General features: G+C 40.6%; 1 protein-coding gene across 1 annotated transcript; it reads left to right on the forward strand.

The window, feature by feature from the left end:
• The first annotated feature begins 3,368 nt into the window (after positions 1-3,368).
• Positions 3,369-24,874, forward strand: LOC143004744 (mucin-2-like). The gene is made up of 35 exons (XM_076155872.1): positions 3,369-3,442; positions 3,996-4,298; positions 4,857-4,971; positions 5,280-5,364; positions 5,590-5,696; positions 5,949-6,171; positions 6,353-6,478; positions 6,688-6,805; positions 7,948-8,086; positions 8,718-8,828; positions 9,262-9,331; positions 9,506-9,643; positions 9,966-10,130; positions 13,498-13,592; positions 13,675-13,801; positions 14,041-14,296; positions 14,595-14,641; positions 15,038-15,147; positions 15,297-15,448; positions 15,958-16,096; positions 16,210-16,320; positions 16,700-16,876; positions 17,386-17,625; positions 18,193-18,349; positions 18,913-19,041; positions 19,337-19,484; positions 20,235-20,278; positions 20,366-20,551; positions 20,722-20,729; positions 21,354-21,570; positions 22,426-22,456; positions 22,567-22,886; positions 23,809-23,835; positions 23,959-24,130; positions 24,220-24,874. The coding sequence occupies exons 1-35, from the start codon at positions 3,369-3,371 to the stop codon at positions 24,872-24,874; spliced, it is 5,322 nt and encodes a 1,773-aa protein (XP_076011987.1).
• The last annotated feature ends 660 nt before the right edge of the window (positions 24,875-25,534 follow it).

The raw sequence follows: 25,534 nt of genomic DNA on the forward strand, positions 1-25,534 counted from the left end.
GTGGATTTGAAGTATATAAATAAAATTATGCTACAGCAAAATGAACCTTTGACTCTACATTCTTACTGATCTATCACTCACACTCACTCACACAAACATACATACACACCCTCACTCAAACAAACATGCACGCACGCTCATTCACTAACATACACACATGCTCACACACATGCTCATTCACACACACACTCACACACACACACACACACACACACACACACACACACACACACACACACACACACACACACACACACAAAACGCATAACATGAAATTTTCAGGTTCAGGCATGTCTCAGCCGAATTCTCAGTTACCAGTAGCTCCCTGTAATCATCCATGATTACCCACAACTGCAGTTCATCATCATTATCAAATCAATCCAATGTGAATGATGATCATACTTTTCACGGATTGGTGAAATGAATACAAAGTTGTGAGTCCTTTTGATTTTAGTTTTATTGAGCTTTACTGAGCTGTTTATTTATCAGATCTAGAGGGATCCTGTCTTTGAGTTTCGTTATTAAGAAGATCCTGCACAGTTCATCCTGCCCCTACATCTCACCATTTGACAACTTTAAACATTACATTCCGAACTGAAAGTTTGTAAAACTCACATAAATGACAGACCCTTCCCATCATGGTTGGATTTATTATAGTTAATATTAAAAAGGAATTTGGATATTAAGGATGTTGTGCTTCATGTTGACTAAAAAAGACATTCTTTGGAGACACACATTTATACCAGGGATCAGCTTAATGTTGCTTTCCACACAGCCCAGAACAGGAAAATGTGCATTTCACACCTAGGCCTTCATTGATGTCCTACACCACAGGTGTCAAACTCAAGGCCAGTGGAGTTTGGAAGCTAAAGGTGTGTGGTTGTGTGTGTGTGTTGGGGGGGGGCAAAAATATTCTTATCTACAGAAGTGGGGGCCTGCAGAAAAAGTTTGGGAACCAATGACTTAAGAAATTTCAGGTTGTTCATCATATGTATTGTAAAAAGATAATTAAATAAAAGTACATTTGCAATATGAACCTTTACTTCTTTGCACTAAAACCAAGGGAAGTTGTCCATTTACATCCATTTATAGGTTATTATGCTATGATTTTACCGATCCGGCCCACTTGAATCTAAATTGGGCCGAATGTGGGCCCAAACTAAAATGAGTTTGACACCCCTGTTCTACACAGTCCTACCTGAATTATTCCACCTCTTAATACCATCATTATTACGCTATTGCTCTAGAAACTAACATTTTGACAGAAACGCAGTATAATTGGGCGTTGCATCACCTTAACAACAAGAGACAGAACAACAGAGTTATATTAATATTTCCGAAGCATTTATAATCAATAAATCCGCATTTACAATTAAGAGTGTTAAACTACCAACTTTAAGATTGCTTGGATACTATTAAAACTTAAAAATAAAAGGCGCTTTTAAGGGATTAGTCTACAAAGTTTTATTAAGTCTCCAAAAGTATGTGAGCTGTAGCAAGTTTGTTCACTAAACATCACATTGTCGCACACAAAGCAGTTTCATATTGATTTAATTATAACGACATAAAATGACAAACATGTATATAAGAAAATAAAAAACAAAATGCTTTGTACTCACCAAAACAATTCATTATTTGAACACAAAATCTGTCCTCCTTTCTTTTCTGCCGCGATCGTCGTAGTTTCGCCGGGTGTACTGTGAGCTGCGCCAGCGGTGAATGTGCCGGTAGTGCCGGCCGAATGTGCCGGCTACAGGGGGGGCCGCTGCGCCCCCTGGAGCCCTAATGGCGCCACTGCTTTAAGCTACAGGCCACCGCACTGTTGATTCTAAAGGCCTAAGGGCAGATTTCTTTGGCCCTGGCAACACATTATGGCTGAAACATGATTGGATTAAAGCTCTAACATAAAGGCCAGCCTTCCAAATCTCGTACAGAGGCTGGAAGCAGCGCAACCAAGATGAAAGCTATGAAATGAAGAGAATAGACTATGGGTGATAATTTAATACATACTGTATTTGTGGAAAAAAATATATCAAAATAAAAATTTATATGCAGAGAAGGCCTTGCTGGCCCTGACGGCCCACCACTGGGTTGAAGGAACTGAGATTTCGATTTCACATTTGAAATCTAGCCATAGTTTTGACCTAATTAGTGGAGCAAATGTTACATCAGTGTTGGCTACTTAAGTAAACAATAGTGGCATCACCAGACTTAATAAAGTTACTAGTGACACTACTAATCTCTAAAGTTACAGCATTGACGTCACAGTATATCACTAAATTATGCATTTTAGACTAAATTATTAGTATTCCAGTTCACCTGTGGCTCTTACAGTGTCTTACTCTGCTTGATTGCATGTGACATTTGACAGAATACACATCTTTATTGATATATCCCTAATTTCCTGATTGTTTATTTATTCATTATAAATGCATGGCAGCGTCCACATCCTGGACTGAGTGAAAGCGGTTTGTTTATGCTGCTCCTCCAACATCATCACAAGTCAAACCTGTCCTCCCTAGAGCAACATATATAATGTTCCTAACTCAATACATATCATGTATTCAGTGTCCATTTCGTGCTCTCAGAGATGGGTGTGGAAGGACGCATACGGAGACGTCTTATTGACCGTGCACGTCTTTGATTAAGCCTCACAGCACCAGATATCCGTGTTTGCCTTGCACGGTTTCTCCCAAGCTGGTCTGAGCAAGGCCATAAATTTGTGATTTTGGTTTTTCGTTGTCTTCCATTTTTTTTTAATCTCGCACACACAAAGAGCTTGAATCTGCCAAACCTTTGTTTTTTGATGTAGGCTCTGTGACGCAAGAGTTTCATGCTGCTAATGAAATGGGTCACAAGTTTCTTCTAGTATTTAGGCTGTTCCTACGTATGGGAGGATGGAATGAAGAGTCACTCCTCATGCACAGCAGAACTGATATATTACTTATCTTTCTTTCTTTCTTTCTTTCTTTCTTTCTTTCTTTCTTTCTTTCTTTCTTTCTTTCTTTCTTTCTTGCCCACTTTAATATGTAATTTCTTCCCTTCTCTCTTTCTTCGTTCAACTCATTTCAAAACAACATATTTAACCTACAGCAAATATAAACTTCTTTGTGTTTGTTGCTAAAAGAATAGTGTTGGATCTGCTTAATTAAACAGGGTGGTGTTTCTTTGTCTGTAGTGATAGAAGGAAAATGACAGATGTATTTGCTGAACAAACACATCTTAGTACGCGCAAAATGTAAATGCCATGAAGGCCCATCCCAGTCACACAGGTGAAGTGGCTGCAGCTCCGCCTCATCTCACAGAGTATAAAACACGACATCCCTCAGTTAAGTTCACTCATAAGCAGTCAGTCCTCAGGAACCAACATGGGGTCCACAGGACTTCACTCCACATTATGGCTCATCTGTCTGATGCTGCTGGTCGGCTCAGCCTTCACTCAGTACGGTCAGTGCATCGCTTACTATTGATACATGATCAGAATATTGGAAGTGCTGCTTTGCTCTGCCTGTCTGTAAGAGCAAATCTTAAAGTCCTTGATTCTTAATGCATAACCTGTGTCAGCATTGTAATGGTTACACCTTATTAACATTAACATAGCTCTTTTTACCTACATATTATTGATTTAATTTGAGTCTGTGGCAAGAGCTTTTTCTTGCTCTTCCTTTTCAATCAATAGTTGTTGAACATTTTAATTTATTTAATTCACAGCAAGCATTATATAGCTTGATTATATTCTATATATGAATTATAATATATATACATATTTAATAAATTATGTAATATATACAATCAAGCTATATGTAATATTATCATACTGTTTTCTTTAGATTAAATGAATAATGATGATTTGACTTAAAATCTCTACAATAAGTGGAACAGTCAGTTTGATGTTTTCTTGTGTTTTTTTCTTTACAGCCACTACTGTTGCAAGTTCACTGAGTGTGAACCAAGGTGAATCAAGTAATTCTCCTAAACGTACACAGTCGCTGTAGTACATCTTGGCTTCTCTGTACTAATGTTCATGTTGTTGTTCTAGCTAACGCATCGCATATTGGTCGAGTATGCACGACTTGGGGAAACAGCCACTGGAAGACATTTGACGGACAGTTCTTTCATCTGCCCTCCACCTGCAACCATGTGATGCTATCACAGTGTAATGCAGGCTATGAGAACTTCAACATCCAGATGAAACGCAAGATAGACAATGAAGCTCCCACCATCAGCGACATCACCATGAAGCTGGAGGGAGTGAAGCTGGCGATCACTAAAGAGACTGTGACTGTCAACGAGAAGACGTAGGTTAACTTCAAAGGACCGTAGTCCCCTTAAAACAAAACCCACTTAACACTGCTGTAAAATATCAACTAGGGCAGAGAATGTTTTTTGTTTCAAACTCCGTCCTGTGTATCTGTTTCACAGATTTCATGAAATATTTCTTTCTTCTTTCTCTCTGTTGGTTGTCAACCTGAGGGGCCTTTAGGGCCTGTAAAGCCCTTTGAGTCATTGTATGTAAATTATGTTCCTCAAGCCGTAATGGGGCTCTTTTGTCTCATCTACCTTGGCATACTGGTATTCATAATTGCCCTGCCTCAGCTCAATCTCAGCTCTGAAAAAAACGCAGCTGGTTCAAAATGCTAATTAATGTAACACGATTTTACATCTATAGAATTGTGGAGAGCTGTGTTCTTCCATCATGTTTTAAGTTTCTTTTAAATATGCAGAAGTAAAAGAAACTATTAAGGCACAGACCTCTACCAAAGTCCACCAGGTCCTCATCACTGTAGTAATTGTATTCATAATCTAATTTGTTCTTATTTTCTCATTTCACTCTGCTTCTGCTTTTCTTACCGTAGGTGCTCTCTGCCCTTCATCATGTACGGTGTGACTATCAAAGGGACTACGTCCAGTATCACTGTGGAAACTAAGCTTGGAATCACAATGGTCTGGAACATGGACGACTCCCTCGATGTACGAATCACACACTTACATATACACGCATTAATTCTTCTCTCCAAATTCAAAGGCTGGTGTAGTGTGGTTTCACAACGCAGCTCATCATGACTCAACATCACCTACATCTGAAAGTCCAGTTGTCTGAGAATTAACCTTACCTGAACATGCTGATGTCATCTTGGGAATAATGCTGTTGTCGTGTCCTTTGTCAATTATTATTTTTATTCTACATAACAGTCAACAGTCCATAGTAGGACAGAAAAGACAGCTTTTAAAATATTAATTTGATTGGGATTTATGACCAATAATTTGATTCTTCACAGGTTGAAATTGATGACAAATACCAGCAGCAGACCTGTGGACTCTGTGGCAACTTTGATGGTGTGAACAATGATTTCCTTGAAAATGGTAAGATTGTAATCCTGTTCTAAGATTTACTACTGCAGTGCCAGTCGGACGAGCATTGTGATCATACTTGTTTGACACAAATAATAATAAAGGAAAGCAGGTGAAATGAAATGAAAATGGCAGAGGAGGGTTGCAAGTTTTAGAAAGGCCTGCCTTAGTTTGAATTTCAGCCTGCAGTGATACTTCAGAACCTGGTGAGATTGTTGTACGCTTCTTGTGTTTCAGGCCAGAAATTGAGCATAGAGGATTACGCTGAGAGCTTTAAGGTGGATGGACCGACAGAAGTCTGCAATGAACCTGTGTCATTTCCTCAAAAGACCTGTAATGATGAGGTACTCTCCCTGAGTGATAGGAATCAAACCAGCTGACCAACAATCCTGAGAGGCCAAGCTCAGACAGTGTGGAGAGGAGGATTTGATGGTTGACTGTGTCAAAGGCAGAATCCTAATCCTCAATTCTCATGCTGGCCATTCCTCAGTTATCAATTTGCAGTGTTTCCTTGAGATATTGAGATAATTTTCCGACAAAATGAAACTTTCCTACGGCAGATCTTGACAGATCAACTGTTTTTATTTATTTGTTAGTCTCGGAGCGCCTGCAATCAAAGGTTCACCGGTGCTTATTTCGATGACTGCAAGGACCGTCTGGATGTGGAGTCCTTCATTCAAGCCTGCATGACCGACATGTGCAACGTTACATCGGAAGACAAAGCCTCCATCCTCCTTTGCAAAACCATCTCTGAATACTCCAGACAGTGCATCCATGCAGGCGGCACACCCAAACCATGGCGGGGCCCATCTTTCTGTCGTAAGCTCATCACACCGCTTAATTTATTTGCCTTCTATTTTATAAGTGGTTATATTGTAATTGCCAGTCAGAAGTGGCTTCTATTTCTAGTTTGGCTGTTGTATTGCTATGGTGCAGATGTATTTTGCTGGCTTGTATTTTGTTCCATGGACATAACAGCTATTAAAGTGTTTCTCCACAGGTATGACTTGTCCCGACAACATGGAGTTCAGGGAGTGCAGCACTTCCTGTCCTGATACCTGCTCCAACCCTCAGGCTAGTCAGACGTGTGACAGCCATTGCCTGGAAGGATGCAGCTGCCCTGCTGGTACATGCGAGCGAAATGCATTTGATTGATTGTTATGACCTGAAATGTAGAATGATCATTCAAACTTGAAATTTCACGTCACACTTGTTGCCTTAATGTGTACCAAATCTAAGTTTTAACGTGCCTGTAAAGGTACTGGATGTGAAACTCTTGCTGTCTTGTTTACAAGTAGTAGGTCTGTCAGGACTGATGATTTCTCCCCTCCTCAGGAACCGTCCTTGATGATGTCAGCAACACTGGCTGTATTGCACAAACAGAGTGCGCCTGCATGCACAACAACAAAGTGTACGAGCCAGACGAGTCCTACACTAGCGACTGTAGATCCTGGTAAGATAAGAATTTTACAGCTTCTTACACATTCCTGATTGATAATAACAATAATATGTATTGTCATTGTTATTCTTATTTCTCACACCCAAAGCACCATAATAGACACAGAAATATTCAAACAGCGTGAAATTCAAAGAGTATTTTTAACCTTTTATTTTGTACTTATTTCACTCAATAGTTCTCAACCAGTTCCTTGGTAACAAAAACACAAGGTATTTGGGGCATTAATACAGATGACAGAATCATGCTCTGGTATACACATAAAGGAACATGAATTGATACAAACAATTTTGCAAAAGACAAAGTTTCAGTGTAATGACAGTGTAACAGGACCTTTTGTCACAAATGTGATTTCAACTCTTATTAAACAGCATTTGAATGGATTCCAACTTAAAAATAAATAAATCTATACCTCCTCCAGGCTTTTCCCCTTAGGGAAAACTAGATCTTTTCTTTTTTTTTTTATCAAAACCTCAAATGTATGTCGCTTTGGATAAAAGCGTCTGCTAAATGTACAATGAACAGTCCAGTACTTCAAAGTTGGGGGGATTGAGGGAATTTGTAATTGAAACCTGCTTGGACACGGAGCCAAAGCAGTTGTTTGAGAACAGGGCTGATATGATAATTGCGTGTGCATGTGGCAGAAGAGGCAGATGAGTTTTGTATTAACTTTTAATACAAGACTGCCAAGCATGACGCGATAACTGCGTGTGTATGCCTCTTGGCATCTTAGAAAAGAGAGGAAAGGTCTCAGATCAATTTTATTATCTCAGATCGAGAAATTTGTCTGTGTTTGTATCCATTCACAAATCATCCAAAAACCACACCCAGCCCTTCCCTCCCAAATACACACAAGCAATTCTACACACAGATAATAAAAGAAATGTGTATGCACAATAAGTGGGAGTATATAACATAAAGCTCTTACTTACTTAGATAATGCTGAAGGTTATAAACATTAAGTCAGAGGTCAGTATATGCAAATTTACCAATTTAAATGATGGGCTTTAATATGAGGTGTAAAATAATTTTTTCAGGTGTGTTCATACAGAATGCATTTGGTGCCACCTTTTGGTCAATGTTAAGTGGATGCGCATGTACACAGGTTGTAACTGCGTGTGTGTGCTTGCCTTTGACAGTGTGTGTAAAAGTGGCCAGTGGGCCTGCACAGAGAAGAACTGTCCAGGACGTTGCTCTGTGGAGGGAGGATCCCACGTCAACACCTTTGATGGGAAGGTCTACACCTTCCACGGGGACTGCTCCTACGTCATGGCTCAGGTACACCACATCAACCTCACCACACTGCCACTATGGCAGCACATCCGTACCATGGCTAGTGGTAGAACATGACTAGAAGGATGCCAAGACAGATTGCGCTAATATTCTTTGTCTGTAAAACTCATGAAAAGCATATGCATCCATTCTAGAAACAGAAATTCTTACAGAAGCTGACAAAAATATAAAACAATGGCCGAAGGAAACAAAATAAAGATAAGGACGTTTGGCATAATAGTTCCAATATCTGCCTCTGTGTAAAATCCACTTGTGAGTTCAGGCTTAAGAAACCAGCTTGAATCAATTCCCTCCAGTAAAATTAAGGTTTGTCGTCATTTGATGTTTTTTGTTTGATGTGTATCCTGATGTTCTGGTTCTCACAGCCCTGTGAGCAGTTTCAGAAGGAGAGAGGCGTTCATAGCCAGGTCAAAATAGAGTGGAGATACAGTATGGTTGTATGATAGCAGCCATCATATAATAAAGCATTATCTATACATCAGCAGTTTGCAAGCAAAACAGAATGTGAGCAGAGATGCATCATCCACTTTCTTCTGTCCTTTTTATTTGTCCTCTACATGCATGCACACACAATTTCTGTCCTTCCCCAACAGTTGTGTCTTGTTTTGCATTGCAGAATGATAAAGGCTCATTGTACACGGTGCTGGTGGACCTGGTGAAGTGCGGTCTGTCTGCCAGCAAGACCTGCCTCAGAGGTGTCACTCTGGCTCTATACGGACAGGCTGTGGTAAGCTTGCACATACACAACCACTCAAGCATATATTATATATACTATTCATTTCGTCACATTGGTGTGTAGGGGTCAGATATTTGCTGAAGTGGTACCTTAAGTAACTTGGAAATACTGTTCTATACTGTACTGTCATTATGTTTGTATTTGAGTACAAAGTAACTTTTTTGTAGCTGGATTTACAATGGGCCTACAAGTATATAGAAGTAATAAATATTGTGCAACTTAGCCTGGGTTTATTAGTTCTGTCAGCATACAAACTGTGCAGGGCTTTGTATCAAGAGACCAGGGAGTCATTGCCCAGTACCCTCCATTAATATCCACAGTCATTACTCATTCACAGCCCTTACTGAAATTCTTTAAACCCTCGGAAATACTTCTGAAGCAATGTTTGTTATCGTCTAAATGCTGTGCTGTCCTCCCTCTATAGATTGTCAAAATCCAGCCAACGGGACAGATCTACTTGAACAACATATTGTCCCAGCTACCAGTTTTCACACGTGAGTGACCATGCACGCACGCACAGGATGCATGACTCAGCATGGCAGCGTTGTCGCCTTGGAGGTTTCTGGTTCGATTACGGCCTGCTCTTAGCAAGCAGAAAAGAATCCAAAGAATCCAGACTGAAAATCCAGCTCACTTGTGTTTTCTTCTTCTTTTTTTTTATGGTGCAGAGGACATCAGAGCCTTCAAGCCGTCCTCCTTCTATGTCCTCATCGACACCAAGGTTGGCATACAAGTGATGGTCCAGTTGTCTCCAGTAATGCAGGTTTTCATCACGGCTCACCCCTTACTCAAAGGAACCACGAGTGGTACGTCTCGCTTGTTTCATGTCATTGTGAGGAAAAATACTCCCTGAAAAAAAGATTTGTCATTCATAGCATAGAACAGGGAATCTACAAGATATATTTACCTTTTATTGTGGCTAGCATAACTTCTATCTTTGCACTGTTTGCAACTTACAGAAAAACATCAGCAATGTAGTTAGGAGGTAAAAGATCACTGCAGGATATCTTTAAATTCAAATCATAAATAGATAAATCAAATCAACATATCGCAAATACGTTGGTTTGCAAATCTTCAGTCGTGTTCGATTTGTTCTTTGTGTAATTGTGTCACATTTCATCCTGACAGGCTTGTGCGGGAACTTCAACAACATCATGTCGGACGACTTCAAGGTCAGGAGTGGGCTGGTGGAAGGTACAGCTACGTCCTATGCAAACTCATGGAGGACCAGGCCCAGCTGCCCTGATATCAAACCAGTGTATGGACACCCCTGCTCCCAGGGCATCAGCAAAGGTACTGGTGGCTGTCCTCTATAACATAGGTCATGAATTAGCCTTCTGATCCAGACCGGACCTCATTTAAATAAATAATTTAATGCACATTTTCCGACCGCACATAACTTCACGTACGCCGCTTATCGTGTTATTGATACAGACGCGGGGAGCATCCTTTCAAAGCGTCTGGCCGGGGGAAGCACGTGATGCAAGTCAACCAATGAGCTGTGCGTGTTCGTCCATGGGCTGCTGCTACTGTGCTGCTATTTTTAGCCACCAGCAGCGAGTCAGCGGAGAGAGAGAGCAGACGACAGATCGCTGCAGGAGTAGGGGAGAGAACAGGTGAAATGGCGTGCTCCAAAAAGAGAAAAGTTGATTCAGAAAACAGGGCTTTTAAAGAAGAATGGACTGACGCTTACTTGTTTGTATTACCAGATGGCAGCACAAAACCTGTGTGTCTTATTTTTTCCGAGACGGTCGCTCTCGTGAAAAGCGGTAATATCAAGCGGCACTATGAAACTAAGCACAACACATTCTCCCAAACATACCCCCTTGACTCAGCCATTCGCTCGCAGAAAATCACTCAATTAAGGGCACAGTATGATCGATCTTCCAGGATTATGGTGAATGCATTCACTGCTCAGCAACGCGCTAATGAGTGTTCTCTTAGAATTGCGTGGATACTGGGTCAACATAAGAAGCCATTCAGCGATGGGATGGTTGTGAAAGAATGCATGAATGCAGTTGCAGAGACACTGCTTGATGGAAAGCAAAAAGAGGAGTTTTGTCAAAAGTACAACAAATCCCTCTGTCAGCAGCAACAACAATGAGTAAGACAGAAATTGTAACATGTGATGTTCTGGCTCAGCTTGATGAAGTGATTCAAAAGGCGGACTGTATAAGTTTGGCTGTAGATGAGTCCGCTGATATAACTGACCATGCCCAACTTGTAGTCTTTGTAAGATTCTTTAACAAAGAGGAAAACAAAATGTGTGAAGATCTGTTAGGTGTTACATCACTGGAGAGTAACACGAGAGGAGAAGACATCTACCAAGCAATAAAGAAGATGTTAGCAGACAGAGGAAAAGATGTGAAAAAAGTGGTTTCAATCACTACAGATGGAGCCCCAGCCATGTTGGGGAGAGAAAAGGGAGCTGTGGCAAGGATGAAAGAGGACCACCCTGATCTCATCTCTTACTACTGTATGATACACCAGTCAGTACTGTGTGCCATTCTCTCCAATCAGTACGCTGATGTGATGAATACAATGATGCGAATAATTAACTTTCTTCGGGCATCTTCTTCCCTGCAACACTGTCAACTCAGAGAGTTCCTCAGAGAAGTGGAAGCAAATTCAGATGACCTCCTGCTGCACAACAATGTTAGGTGGCTGAGCAAGGGCAGAGTCTTGGAGCGCTTTTGGTCCATTCGAGAGGAAATTAAAACTTTCATGGCACAACTGAAGAGCCAAAAGGCAATGCAATTTCTTTCGTTTCTTCAAAATACAGAAAAGATGGATCATGTTGCTTTCTTAGTTGACATAACCTCACACTAGAATCAACTCAATGTAAAGCTACAAGGCAAGGACCATTCTGTCTGTGATCTGATGACAGATGTCCATGCTTTCCAAAGAAAACTGAAGCTGTTCAAAGAAGACCTGCTTGCAGACTGCACACACTTTCCAGCTGTCAAGGAGCAAGTCAGGGGTGACAAGTCCTGGTGTGTTGAGTTTGTGGACAAATTGATTGCCAATTATGGGAAACGTTTTGACAGCTTTGCACTTGGAGACCAGCTCAGTCTGTTTATTCAGAACCCATTTCTCATCACTGAGATCAGACGGTTTTCCAATGAAGTATGTGAAACCTTCAAGTGGGCAAATGCTGGGTGTCTTCAGCTGAAACTTACAGATCTTCAGTCCAATGTGGTACTTAAAGAGCAAGTTGGAGGAAGGGATGCTGCATCTTTCTGGATCCAAACAGTCTCAGAGACAGCTTTCCCAACACTGAAGACGGTAGCCCTGCACATTTTGAGTATGTTTGGCTCAACCTACTGCTGTGAAGCAGCATTCTCGACACTGAACATAATAAAAACTAAATATCGTTCCAGGCTCACCAATGAGCACCTTGACATGTGCTTGAGAATGGCTTTGTCACCAGATCCTTGCAGGGCAGCCAAAAGCCCACTTCTCTCATTAAGTTCAGGTGTTAAAAATAATTAAAAGATGTTATTGTTCGAAGAGATCATTTTGGTTTATCTCCAATGCAACAAGCACTTTCTAGATTTTAATTTATTAAGTTTTTTTTTGTGCTTAAGGTTCCAAATATATGACATTTTTTTCCATTTAAAACAGTTAAGGCACTGATTCATTTAACACCTGCATTTTTTCTGTTTTTGTAAATGCCGTGTTCAAAAGGAACTGATAATAATAATAGAAAAAATTTTCTCGGACCTTCACTGATTGTGTTTCTTTTCATTCGGACCCTGGCTACTTTTAATTCATGACCCCTGCTCTATAAGTATGGTGTAGCAAACCGCGGTGTATCGAACCATTGTACAACACAAATAACACACAGGTAAATTATTCAAAGAAAGAAAATATCTCAGGAGATGTGTCCCTCCCCCGAAATGAGTTACCCCAACGCTAGTCAGTCAGATAACAGCATGGAGTCCTCTAATAAAAAAAAAGCAGCAGAAGTATTTTGTTGCAATTTTGTTACAATTTTGTTGAAAAACTGCAACAAAGCACAAATGGAAAACAGAAAATGACCAGAGACACATTGCATACGGTCATTTAGCAGACGCTTTTAGCCGAAGCGACTTCCAGCGTCTTCTTATTGCAGGGCAGCCATTATTCGGCGCCCTGGAGCAGTTGGGGGTTCGGTGCCTTGCTCAGGGGCACCTCGGCAGTGCCCTGGAGACAAACTGGCAACTCACCAGCTACCAGTCCACTTACTTGGTCCTTATGCGGCTCGAACCGGCGACCCTCCGGGTTAAGTCACCACCAGCTCAAAGTTATGTTGGCTATCAATTAGCACATTTTTAGAATGTAATAAAAATAAATTTAGGCTCAGCTACTACATTCTGTGAATAACACCTAAGAACTGATGAAGCAAAATATTTATAATGCAAAAACGTAAAAAGATAAATTACAGCAAGAGCAGCTGTGACACTCTTGTCTACCACACCTCATTACCACGACTGCAGTTAAATGACCAAGCGGGAGCGCTGCAGTAGACAAAATATTAAATTATATAGTTTTACACATGCTCAAACAGAGGGAAGAGCATTTAGTCTTTGAATCGGCAGTGGAAAAAAACGCCACCTGTAGTTTGCATCATTGCCTCTAAAATCATCTAACAACTTTTTCACGTGTTTCTGTTTCTCAGAAAGCTACGCCAAGTACTGGTGCTCAAAAATATCAGATAGCGCCGGAGTGTTTGCGGCCTGCCACTCTGTCATCAGCCCCACTGTGTACAAAGAGGTAAATGTGTGGATGCCAGTCGTGCAGTGATACGCATGTCCGCTCTGTCCGTGTCCACACGCTCACACTGTCTCCTTCACAGAACTGCATGTATGACAGTTGCAACTGTGAGAAAAGCGAGGCGTGCATGTGTGCTGCAGTCTCCTCCTACATCTTCGCATGCTCAGCTGTGGGCATCCACATCACTGGCTGGAGAGACACCATCTGTGGTGAGTGACACAGATCACAACAGCATCCGGCCTCATATCAATAACATATCAACTGATAAGAAGTTTAGCTATGTGACTGACTTTTATCCAAACTCAGTTTAGTTTAGACTTTGAATCACAGTGGAGGTTATTGGTGACAAATTTACAAGATGATTTGTTGTCATCTGGTGCAATTAGTTTTTACTGACACATTAAATCTGCTGCTTTACATGCTTCATATAGAACTCTTTGTCTCCCAGGCAAATTCAGTGCCGCATGTCCGTCTGACACGGTGTACGCCTACAAAATGAGCCACTGCGGTCGTACCTGTCGCTCACTCGGCCAGACCGATTATTCGTGCCAGGTCAGCTCCACCAGCGTGGATGGCTGTGGTTGTGCTGAGGGAACCTTCATGAACGAGGAGGGTAAATGCGTGCTCAGCTCGAGCTGTGCCTGCTACGAGAGGGACACAATCATTCCCAGTGGAGAGACCATAAGCCAAGACGGCTCTTCATGGTAAATACTGTGTGAATTGGGTTTACTGTATATAAATGGTTTTGGCTTTTCTGTATAAAAGTAAGCTCCATGAGCCACCATGCACAGACACATTACATTACAAACACCTTAAATCTCCTGAAAACAATTGCAGACTGCATTGGGATGTCAATGCATGTTGACTAGTCAGCGCACCACTAACCACGCTTACATGTCTACATGAAACTAAGTTACTTTAATAAATTTGAAAGATAAGGAATATTCTTAGTTGATAAGAGGGACAAGGTTTAATCATGATTTCTCATTCATGCTATTATAGCATCTGCAGACATGGAACCCTCAGCTGCTCAGGGACCCAACAAACAGGTACACATTCTACACATTCATTCTTGATATGCATGCACTCCTGTTATGTTTTTCGACTCTCCTCAGTCTGTCTCATGATTTCTAATTTTAATCGTCCTCATTGCAAAGGCAACCAAAGTAGCTCAGACACACAGTGCTTAAGTAAGGAATTAACTATTGGGGATTGTTTTGTATGTCATGGCATTTTGGGTGAGAAGTCTGGCTAAAAACTGTATGTTGTGTTTAAAAATGTCAGTTTTAGCATCTGCCTTTGAAACCTCGGCAAAAACATTTTAGAGCTAAATTAGAGCAGCTTTACCACCTTTCTATCTTGATTTGTTTTACATTCATTATTCTCGTAAGTCTTATTGTGGCATGAAACGTTAATACATCTGCTTTGGGTTTTGTTTTGCTCAGAAACCCCTGTGTGCAAGCTTCCCATGGTTTACTTTAACTGCTCTAGTGCTCAGCTGGGAACCAAGGGTCAGGAGTGTCAGAAAAGCTGCAACACCCTGGATATGACTTGTGTAAATACAGAAAACCACACACACATGCACACACGCATGCACGCACGCACAAACACACACACACACACAATTCGCTGTAGTGGCACACACCGACAGACCCAGAATGTAGCTCATTTGTTCTTTTCTGCTTCTGTTTTGCTGGGATGCAGATCAGCACAGGTTGCACGTCAGGCTGCATGTGTCCCTCCAGCTTGGTGTCAGACAGCAAAGGAGGATGCATCAACGAGTCCAGCTGTCCGTGTATACACAACGGGAAAGTGTACCAGCCTGAACAGACGCTCACTGCAGACTGCAACACCTGGTTTGTATACATGTGCCTCACACATTACGTACACAGACACAGGGTAGATATGCACCAATGGTGGATACACTACTTTTACTTTACTTCAAGTACCTTGAAGTAAAGTAAAAGTAGTGATATCTCATGACATTCACCCAAATGAAGAAATACTCAGGTAAAAGTCAAGCTTTGAAAAACTGCTGATGTTAATTTCACTTCAGTATCAAAAGTATTTTTGGGATTATAACTCTGCTTAAGTATTGAAAGTAAAAGTAAAATACTTAAAGGAGAGAATAGATACATACATATGTAACACATTCTATTAAAATATAGGCAATGAGCATAAAATAACAGCAGCAGTCCCACAGACTACTGCAAGAATATGAAGCAATCATACATGTGATAAACAAGGACTAAAATGCCAACATTCCCCGATGTATGTTAAAAATAGAAAAATGATCCATCATAGCAAGCTTAACCAAGACAGCTTTATGTATTTCAAAGTGTTTGTAATATGTATGTGTGTGTAGCTATTGCAGAAACAGGGCGTTTGTCTGCACCACCAACGTCTGTGATGCGGTTTGTGGAATCTACGGAGACGGTCACTATGTTACATTTGACGAGAAGAGGTTTGACTTCAACGGACAGTGTGAATACACACTCCTGCAGGTACAGCAGCTGCTCAGCACCTCCCTCTTCATCACACTGAGGAAGATGAGAACATAGAGGCAGGCTGAGGAAGGTTTACATTGAGCATTTTGTGTCCCTCTGTCCTTCCTCAGGATTTTTGCGGCAGCACTCAGAACAGCGGAACCTTCAGAATAATCACAGGGAACGTTCCCTGTGGAACCACAGGAACTACCTGTTCCAAGACCATCAAGATCTTCCTTGGGGTAAACAACACATCCAAACTCTAAATCATATCATCAAACTCAATCATAAACATGCAGATTTTCATAATGAGGATGATGAAATTTTTTACATTTCTTACTTCATTTACATGATCCTCTGCCAAAAGGTTGTGAGTTAAACAATCAGCATAGATGTTTAGCATTTTCAATGAAATAAAAGTCATCACAACTATGAGCACGTAAAATGCTCCTTGTAAATGTATATAAATATATTTTGTACAAAATAAAGATAATATCCTTTACTGTGAAATAGATCAAAGTACTTGAAATACAGTATTTACATATGGTCTTAAAATGACTCCAGTCTAATGGTCATTGGATGTAATTGTAATTGTTGCTTATTTGTTGTTGATACCTACAGGACAATGAGTTCCAGCTTAAAGATGGAGGCTTGCTGGTGATAAAGGGCAGCGTCCAGGTGTTCCCCACTCAGCTGCAAAAGATGGGCGTCTACTTGGTGCTGACATTGAAGACAGGAGTTGTGCTCATGTGGGATACAAAGACGAGTCTGTTTATTAAGCTCAGCCAAAAATACCAGGTACGCAGTTGTGAACAGAAGTAAAACGATTTCAACCCATAAATAATGACATTCAGATGGAATGTTAAAAATCTAAGTTCAAGTTCTGTCCTGCAGAGGTCTTTTTTACAAAAACAGATACCTTTGTATTTGCTTTGCATTCCCAGTAAGAGCAATCAAGCTGATGCTGGGTTGAAATACAGAACATTTACATGTGTAACACGTTTAGTTTTCAACCCCACAGTAATTGCAAAGTAAAGATAATTTTACACCAGCAAAACCTTATTGAGAAGTTGTGGAAAAGTTTGGGAATTTCATTGATAAATAAGTGAGGAGAACCTGCTGAAGAGTTTAAAGATCTTTTTTTCAGAAGGGCCTCTTCTCATTGGTTGATATCTGACCGTAATAATGACAAAAACACAATGCAAATCCTGCTGGTGCCAATCGTTTCACGCCACAGCCCTCCTCTAACTTATCAGACTGACCCAACCACAAACATGTACTAATTATCATGCATTCCTCTGCCTTAGGGTAAAGTCTGCGGTCTGTGTGGAAATAACGATGGCAACAGTAAGAATGACTTCACCACACGCTCCCACGAAACGGTAGCCGATGTTCTAGTTTTTGGGAACAGTTGGAAGGTTTCCAGCAGTTGTCCCAACGCCGTGCTGGTTAGTGACCCCTGTTCCTCCAACCCATACCGGGCAGCCTGGTCCCAGAAACAGTGCAGCATCATCACCAGCGTCACCTTCAAAGAGTGTCATACGCAGGTAACTATGGCAATAGCAAACAAACAAATGTGAATAGGGTATATTCACACATTAAACATTTGCAATATTTTTATTTCTGAAAATATGACAGTATCAACTCAGCCGCATCCTAAATAAGTGCTTTTCTGGTTGAAACTCAGGTAGAAAGGAAAAGTCTACTGTTACTCTGTCTGAGCTCATTTTGGCAGCCTGCATTGCAAATAATACAGTTTACGGTTTAGTAATGAAATTGGAACATTCACAGAGAAGATCATTGGGCGAGTGCCAGGGTACACCTTGGATAGGTCACCAGTTTATCCCAGTCTTGTTTAGACCTATCAGAAAATTGCTTAAAGTCTTAGTACCGGGTCCAGTCCATCTTGAGTTTTAAATCCAATTAGAATTTAATTTGTAATGGGCATGTAAATGCAGGGAGTCAGTGCTGGTGTCAACGCTACAATGTACTTGTACTGTGTGATAGAATGTATACACACTGTTTAATTTAATTACTTAAATGTTGAACCACCAGGAGGTTGTCTAATTTTCTTTTATCCATTAACAAATGCGTAACTAATTTATGTGTTTAAGGTTGACCCTGGTCCATACTTTGATTCTTGCGTGAGAGACTCGTGTGCTTGTGACACGGGTGGGGATTGTGAGTGTTTCTGCACAGCTGTGGCTGCCTATGCCAGAGCTTGTAATGAAGCTGGAGCCTGCGTAAGATGGAGAACTCCAACGATCTGCCGTAAGTTTTGTTTGCAGCTTTTCACAGCAGTGTAATTTGTTAAAAACTTCATACAAATTATTCATATTATTGCTAGTTATTTAGCAAAGCATAAAAATCGTGCATTTGTAAACTGAACATAGTACGATTCTTTGTAATAAATGTTGACATTAAAATGTAGTGCCATATAAATATCATTAAACTGTCTTCTGCTGCTAAACAGCACATGAGCCTCACATCTAAAAAACCCTCAACAATAATACAGTATATCTGCTCTGTTACTAGCAGGTGAGAGGTAAACATGTGTAGTGCTCATACAGTGCATAACCATCTGGATTTGCAAAACACAACCTCAACCTCACAACCTCACAACCATCGCATTCAGTGACCTATTGGGCACCATGTTGGGCAAGAACAGACACTGAAAATCTAGACAGTAATTAGCTACAAGAGAATAGCTCTGCAGTAGATTTTCACTTAATAAAAATGTATTATAAAAATGACAGGTTTAATAAAAAATCAAAATCAACTTAAAACACGAAAAAAAACATTTAAAAAGTTAAATCATGTCTTGTTTCTTGCAGCAATTTTCTGTGACTACTACAACAATCCTTATGACTGTGAGTGGCACTACAAACCGTGTGGAGCTGATTGCATGAAGACATGTCGGAATCCATTAGGAAAGTGCTCCAACCTCGTCACTTCCCTGGAAGGTACAGTGGCCAAAACCAGCACCAGCTTCAGTAACTACTAGCAGGCCCAGTTTGTGTAGACAAATAAAGGCCAAACTCCATTGTGTCTGTTTTGAAAGAGTTTGTTTTTCCCATTCAAACCTCTTGATTTGATGCACATGTGAAATGGGATTCGTCAATACAAAACATGCATATGATAAGTTCAAGAGTGCAATAGTGCAAACACATTTAAACATTTTTAAACCTACCTAAGGACAGAAACTGCTATATCTGTATTTCAGCTAAGGTTACTCAAAATGCTATGATGGTATTGCAGGCTGCTATCCAAATTGTCCTTCTACCAAGCCATACTTTGATGAAGACACCATGAAGTGTGTTCCTTGGAACCAGTGTGGCTGCTACGACAACGAAGGCAACCATTATGGCCTTGGCGAAAAGACTCCATCTGCAAATTGTTACAACTGGTGGGTTTCATACAAAGCCTTTGTCTATTGGATTGATGCCCTGCTTGTTCAATGATCAAAATACTTTTTCCGCGTGAACTTTCAGACATTGCAAGTTTAATGGGAAATATAAGGAAAACATATTTAAACTGTGTCTATAGATAGAACTCTTGTTGTTGAGTCACTCCCAGAGTACATGATGTAAATCTGAAAGTGAACAAATTCTTAACACATCGAAGCCTCAAGCACACTTTACATTGACCATTTCCTTGGGTGCGTTCATTGTTGGAAAAACCGTAGTAGGGGTAATTCATAAACAGAATTTGTGAATCCCATAACTTTTTTCTTAAACATTATATGATATTTATGGAGCCCTGCTGGTGTCACTGCTGGTCGAATACTTACTTCTATGTCCCTTACAGGCTCCATAGAAAAGAGAATAATTAATCGGCAGTAGTTGGTTGTACTTTGTGTATGTAGCTTCATAAATCAACAACAGATGAGTTCTCAGTAAACATTTGTTTTCCCAGTTTAATGAAAATCTGCATTTATCTTACAATATGACATATTTTTCAAATCTGCTTTTCAAAAGCGGGTGCTGCCAAATGGGAACACCTGTATAGTGTTATTTAAGATTCACTAATTATTACTCTGTTATGCATTATGAAGAAATTCACGACATGACAGTGTTATTGGATGGTATCATATTGACACATGTTGAGTCCCTCCACCTGGGATAAAATAACAGGCACAATTCTTTCTGCTTCACAGCTCCTGTACAATGTCTGGAATAAGCTGCAACTATGATGTGAACGGTAAGACCATAAGAAAACTCTGTTCTCTCATGTCTATAGAACGATTATTTAACTGACTAGCTTAATGATTGTCTTCTTAATCCACAGCTTGTTGCTGCTTTATCAATGGAAAGAATTATCCATATGGTGCAACCATCTACAACCATACGGATGGGCTTGGACAATGTATGACAGCTGCATGTGGGCCGAATGGGACCATAATCAGGGAGGTATACTCGTGCGTAACAACCACCACTTCAAGGCCTTCAACTACACCGTTTACATTTACCACAGGTATAACAATGTTAAACACAAAGCACTTTTCTCACTTTGTACTTTATGCATTAACAATTATACAAAATCTGTATTGGAAGGGAGGCTTTCATGGTGAGACCCAATAGATCAACTTTGTGACAGAATTTCCCTCAGCTTTACACACTGTTGCTGTATGTTAAATTGTAAAGAAAGAGATGTAAATGACTTTTTTTTGACGGTCAATGGATCTGCGCTTCCTGAAAACAGCGGAATACAATCAATGGCTTGATAGACATAGGGACAAGTGCATCCCTCTGTTATTAAAGAAAGACATACATTAGATACTGGAGGTGGCACTTAAACAAGTTCGAGTTTGCTTAAACAACTAACAACTAACAATATGGGGAGGGAGGCAGTGGCTCAGTGGGTAGTGCTTCCGCTTGGGAACCGCAGGGTTGCCGGTTCGAGCCCCTGCCGAGGTGCCCCTGAGCAAGGCACCGAACCCTCAATTGCTCCCCCCTCTGCGTAGGGTGGTAATGTAATGTAAGTCGCTTTGGATAAAAGCGTCTGCCAAATGCTCGTAATGTAATGTAATGTAATGTAATATTCTTGGACAACTACACCTTCAGTTGGTACGACTACACCTGGTGTTCCAACAACAACCAAAAAGGGAAGCACAACTGGACCCGTCGTGACAACCACGCCACAAAAAGGAACAACCACTGGCCCAGTGACAGCCTCTACTACAGTTGTTCCTGAAACAACAACAGGCCCACCTGAGGTCACAACAACAGGCCCAACTGAGGTTACAACAACAGGCCCTGTAAAAACAACACCTTCAGTTGGTACGTCTACAACTGGTGTTCCAACAACAACCAAAAAGGAAAGTACAACTGGACCCATCGTGACAACCATGCCACAAAAAGGAACAACCGCTGGCCCAGTGACAGCTTCTACTACAGTTGTTCCTGAAACAACAACAGGCCCACCTGAGGTCACAACATCTTCAACATCCACTACTGTGTGTTGTCTTGTCGATGGAATTTCCTATAATCAAGGTAAATCATTCTTTCATTTTTATTTTCAGAATTTTTATGCTTGGTTAGATGTAGTAATTGCCCTTTCCAGCAGCCCTAGTTTTTAATTCACTATTTCAGTTTTACGTTGTTTTTTCATTACTTAAATAATAATAAAAGTATCAACATTTTTTCACTAAATTTATGCTGTTCTCAACTATTAATATGACTGGAGTTGCATTAAAATTGATGTTTTGTTGAGAACTCATTCCTTCAAACAGTTTCAAACTGAAACTGTATTTGCATTGATTGTAGTGTATTCCTATTTTCTTGTAATTGATTAGAAGGAAAGATTTGGCATGAAAGAAAATGACAAATTAAGTAAAATTAACTTTTTGAGATCATACAGATATACACAAGATGATATTTTGGTGATATATCCCAGCACATACAAATTGTAATGCGTATTTTCTCAAGTGGATGCATCTTCATTCTCCTGAGTTGTTAATGTTCATGTGGTTGCTGTCATTTCTCTCCAGGAAGTCATGCATTACTGCATGTTTGATATACTTTAATAAATAATTACTGCTATTTAATACGGTGTGAGAAACGGTGATGGGGTTAAATTGATCTAATTTAAAAAGATACATTTAAAAGGAAAAATATTCATTTTACACATATCTGTAGTATAATTAATGTAATGTATATCTGCCACATTCTACCTGAACATAGAATAGACCATTCTAAAAAGAATAGAACTGGATTGTATCACATCTGACTATAAATGTAAATAATATAATAGTTTGTATTGCCTCATTTACACTATCAAAAATATGCAGTGTCCATGTTATATACATATTGTTTAGTTCACATGAAGTTTTTAAATCGTTTTCTCAGGGGACTATATCCATGATGCCAATGGTCCAGGGTGGTGTTACTACGCATTCTGCAATTTGGGTTGTCATATCGCGATTGCGGAATGTGCCACAACAGTGCCACCCAACCCTACCCCCACTACTCCTAACACTCCTACCACAGTGCCACCCACCCCTACCCCCACTATTCCTACAACTACTACCACAGTGTCACCCACCCCTACCCCCACTATTCCTACCACAGCCCCACCCACCCCTACCCCCACTATTCCTACAACTCCCACCACAGTGCCACCCACCCCTACCCCCACTACTTCGACCACTCCTACCACAGTGCCACCCACCCCTACCCCCACTATTCCTACCACTCCTACCGCAGTGCCACCCACCCCTACCCCCATTTTTCCTACCACTCCTTCCACAGTGGCACCAACCCCTACCCCCACTATTCCTACAACTCCTACCACAGTGCCACCCACCCCTGTGTGTTGTCTTGTCAATGGAATTTCCTATAATCCAGGTAAATTATTCTTTCATTTTTAATATCAGAGTTTTTACGATTGGTTACATGTAGTAGTTGCCCTTTCCAGCAGCCCTAGTTTTAAATTCACTTTTTCAGTTTTTCTTTGTTTTTTCATTACTTAAATAATAATGAAAGTATTTACATTTTCTCACTCAATTTATGCTGTTCTCAACTATGAATATGACTGGAGTTGCATTAAAATTTACGTTTTGTTGAGAACTCATTCTTTCAAACCGTTTCAAACTGAAACTTTGTATTTTCATTGATTGTATTGTATTCCTATTTTCTTGTAATGAATTAGTAGTAAAGATTTGGCATGAAGGCAACTTACAAATTAAGTAAAATTAACACTTATTGAGATCATACAGATATACACACGATGCTATTTTGGTGATATATCCCAGCACATACAAATTGTAATGCGTATTTTCTCAAGTGGATGCATCTTCATTTTCCTGAGTTGTTAATGTTCATGTGGTTGCTGTCATTTCTCTCCAGCAAGTCATGCATTACTGTATGTTTGATATACCTTAATATTAATTGCTGCGACTTAATACGGTGTGAGATGGGGTTGAATTGATCTAATTTAAAAAGCTACATTTAAAAGAAAAAACATTAATTTTACACATATCTGTAGTATAATTTATGTAATGTATATCTGCCACATTCTACCTGAATAGAATAGAACATTCTGAAAAGAATAGAACTGTATTTAAATGTTAATGATATAATAGTTTGTATTGTCTTGTTTACACTATCAAAATTATGCAGTGTCCATGTTATATACATATTGTTTAGTTCACATGAAGTTTTTAAATTGTTTTTCCTTTTTAATTTCGTTCTTAGTGTTTGACTGTTGATATGATTCCTTTATTTTCTCAGGGGACTATATCCAGGATGCCTCTGATGGTACAGGGTGGTGTTACTACGCATACTGCAGTTTGGGTTGTCATATCACGTATGGGGCGGGTCCATGTGCCACAACAGTACTACCCACCCCTACCCCCACTATTCCTAACACTCCTACCTCAGTGCCACCCACCCCTACCCCCACTATTCCTACAACTACTACCACAGTGCCACCCACCCCTACCCCAACTATTCCTACCAAAGTGCCAACCACCCCTACCCCCACTATTCCTACCACTCCTACTACAGTGCCACCCACCCCTACCCCCACTACTCCGACCACTCCTACCGCAGTGCCACCCACCCCTACCCCCACTATTCCTACCACTCCTACCACAGTGCCACCCACCCCTACCCCCACTATTCCTACCACTCCTACCACAGTGCCACCCACCCCTACCCCAACTGGTCCTACAACAACTACCACAGTGCCACCCACCCCTACCCCCACTATTCCTACCACTCCTACCACAGTGCCAACCACCCCTACACCCACTACCACTCCTACCACAGTGCCACCCACCCATACTTTTCCTACCACAGTGCCACCCACCCCTACCTCTACCATTCCTACCACTCCTACCACAGCGCCACCAACCCCTACCCCCACTATTCCTACATCTCCTACCACAGTGCCACCCACCCCTACCCCCACTACTCTGACCACTCCTACCGCAGTGCCACCCACCCCTACCCCCACTATTCCTACCACTCCTACCGCAGTGCCACCCACCCCTACCCCCACTATTCCTACCACTCCTACCGCAGTGCCACCCACCCCTACCCCCACTATTCCTACCACTCCTACCGCAGTGCCACCCACCCCTACCCCCACTATTCCTACCACTCCTTCCACAGTGCCACCAACCCCTACCCCCACTATTCCTACAACTCCTACCGCAGTGCCACCCACCCCTACCCCTACTACTCTGACCACTCCTACCACAGTGCCACCCACCCCTACCCCCACTATTCCTACAACTCCTACCACAGTGCCACCCACCCCTGTGTGTTGTCTTGTCAATGGAATTTCCTATAATCCAGGTAAATCATTCTTTCATTTTTAATTTTAGAGTTTTTAAGCATCTACATTTTCTCACTAAATTTATGCTGTTCTCAACTATTAATATGACTGGAGCTGCATTAAAACTGATGTTTTGTTGAGAACTCATTCCTTCAAACAGTTTCAAACTGAAACTTTGTATTTGCATTGATTGTATTGTATTCCTATTTTCTTGTAATGAATTAGTAGTAAAGATTTGGCATGTTTGATATACCTTAATATTAATTGCTGCGACTTAATACGGTGTGAGATGGGGTTGAATTGATCTAATTTAAAAAGCTACATTTAAAAGGAAAAATATTCATTTTACCCATATCTGTAGTATAATTTTTGTAATGTATATCTGCCACATTCTACATGAATAGAATAGAACATTCTGAAAAGATTAGAACTGTATTGTATAACATCTGACTTTAAATGTTAATAATTAATTAATAGTTTGTATTGTCTTGTTTACACTATCAAAAGTATGCAGTGTCCATGTTATATTGTTTAGTTCACATGAAGTTTTTAAATCGTTTTTCCTTTTTAATTTCGTTCTTAGTGTGTGACTGTTGATATGATTCCTTTTTTTTCTCAGGGGACTACATCCATGATGCCCCTGATGGTACAGGGTGGTGTTACTACGCATACTGC

Source organism: Genypterus blacodes, unplaced genomic scaffold (assembly GCF_046128005.1).
Source record: "Genypterus blacodes isolate CSIRO-AG114 ecotype Tasmania unplaced genomic scaffold, CSIRO-AGI_Gbla_v1 ptg000067l_1, whole genome shotgun sequence".
Classification (NCBI taxonomy): domain Eukaryota; kingdom Metazoa; phylum Chordata; class Actinopteri; order Ophidiiformes; family Ophidiidae; genus Genypterus; species Genypterus blacodes.

Excerpts from the sequence above, each read along its gene's own strand:
- LOC143004744 (XM_076155872.1), top strand. The coding sequence starts at position 3,369 with ATGGGGTCCACAGGACTTCACTCCACATTATGGCTCATCTGTCTGATG. Across the intron at positions 6,806-7,947 it reads ACTAGCGACTGTAGATCCTG|TGTGTGTAAAAGTGGCCAGT; the intron begins GTAAGATAAGAA and ends TGCCTTTGACAG. Across the intron at positions 9,332-9,505 it reads CCAGCTACCAGTTTTCACAC|AGGACATCAGAGCCTTCAAG; the intron begins GTGAGTGACCAT and ends TTTATGGTGCAG.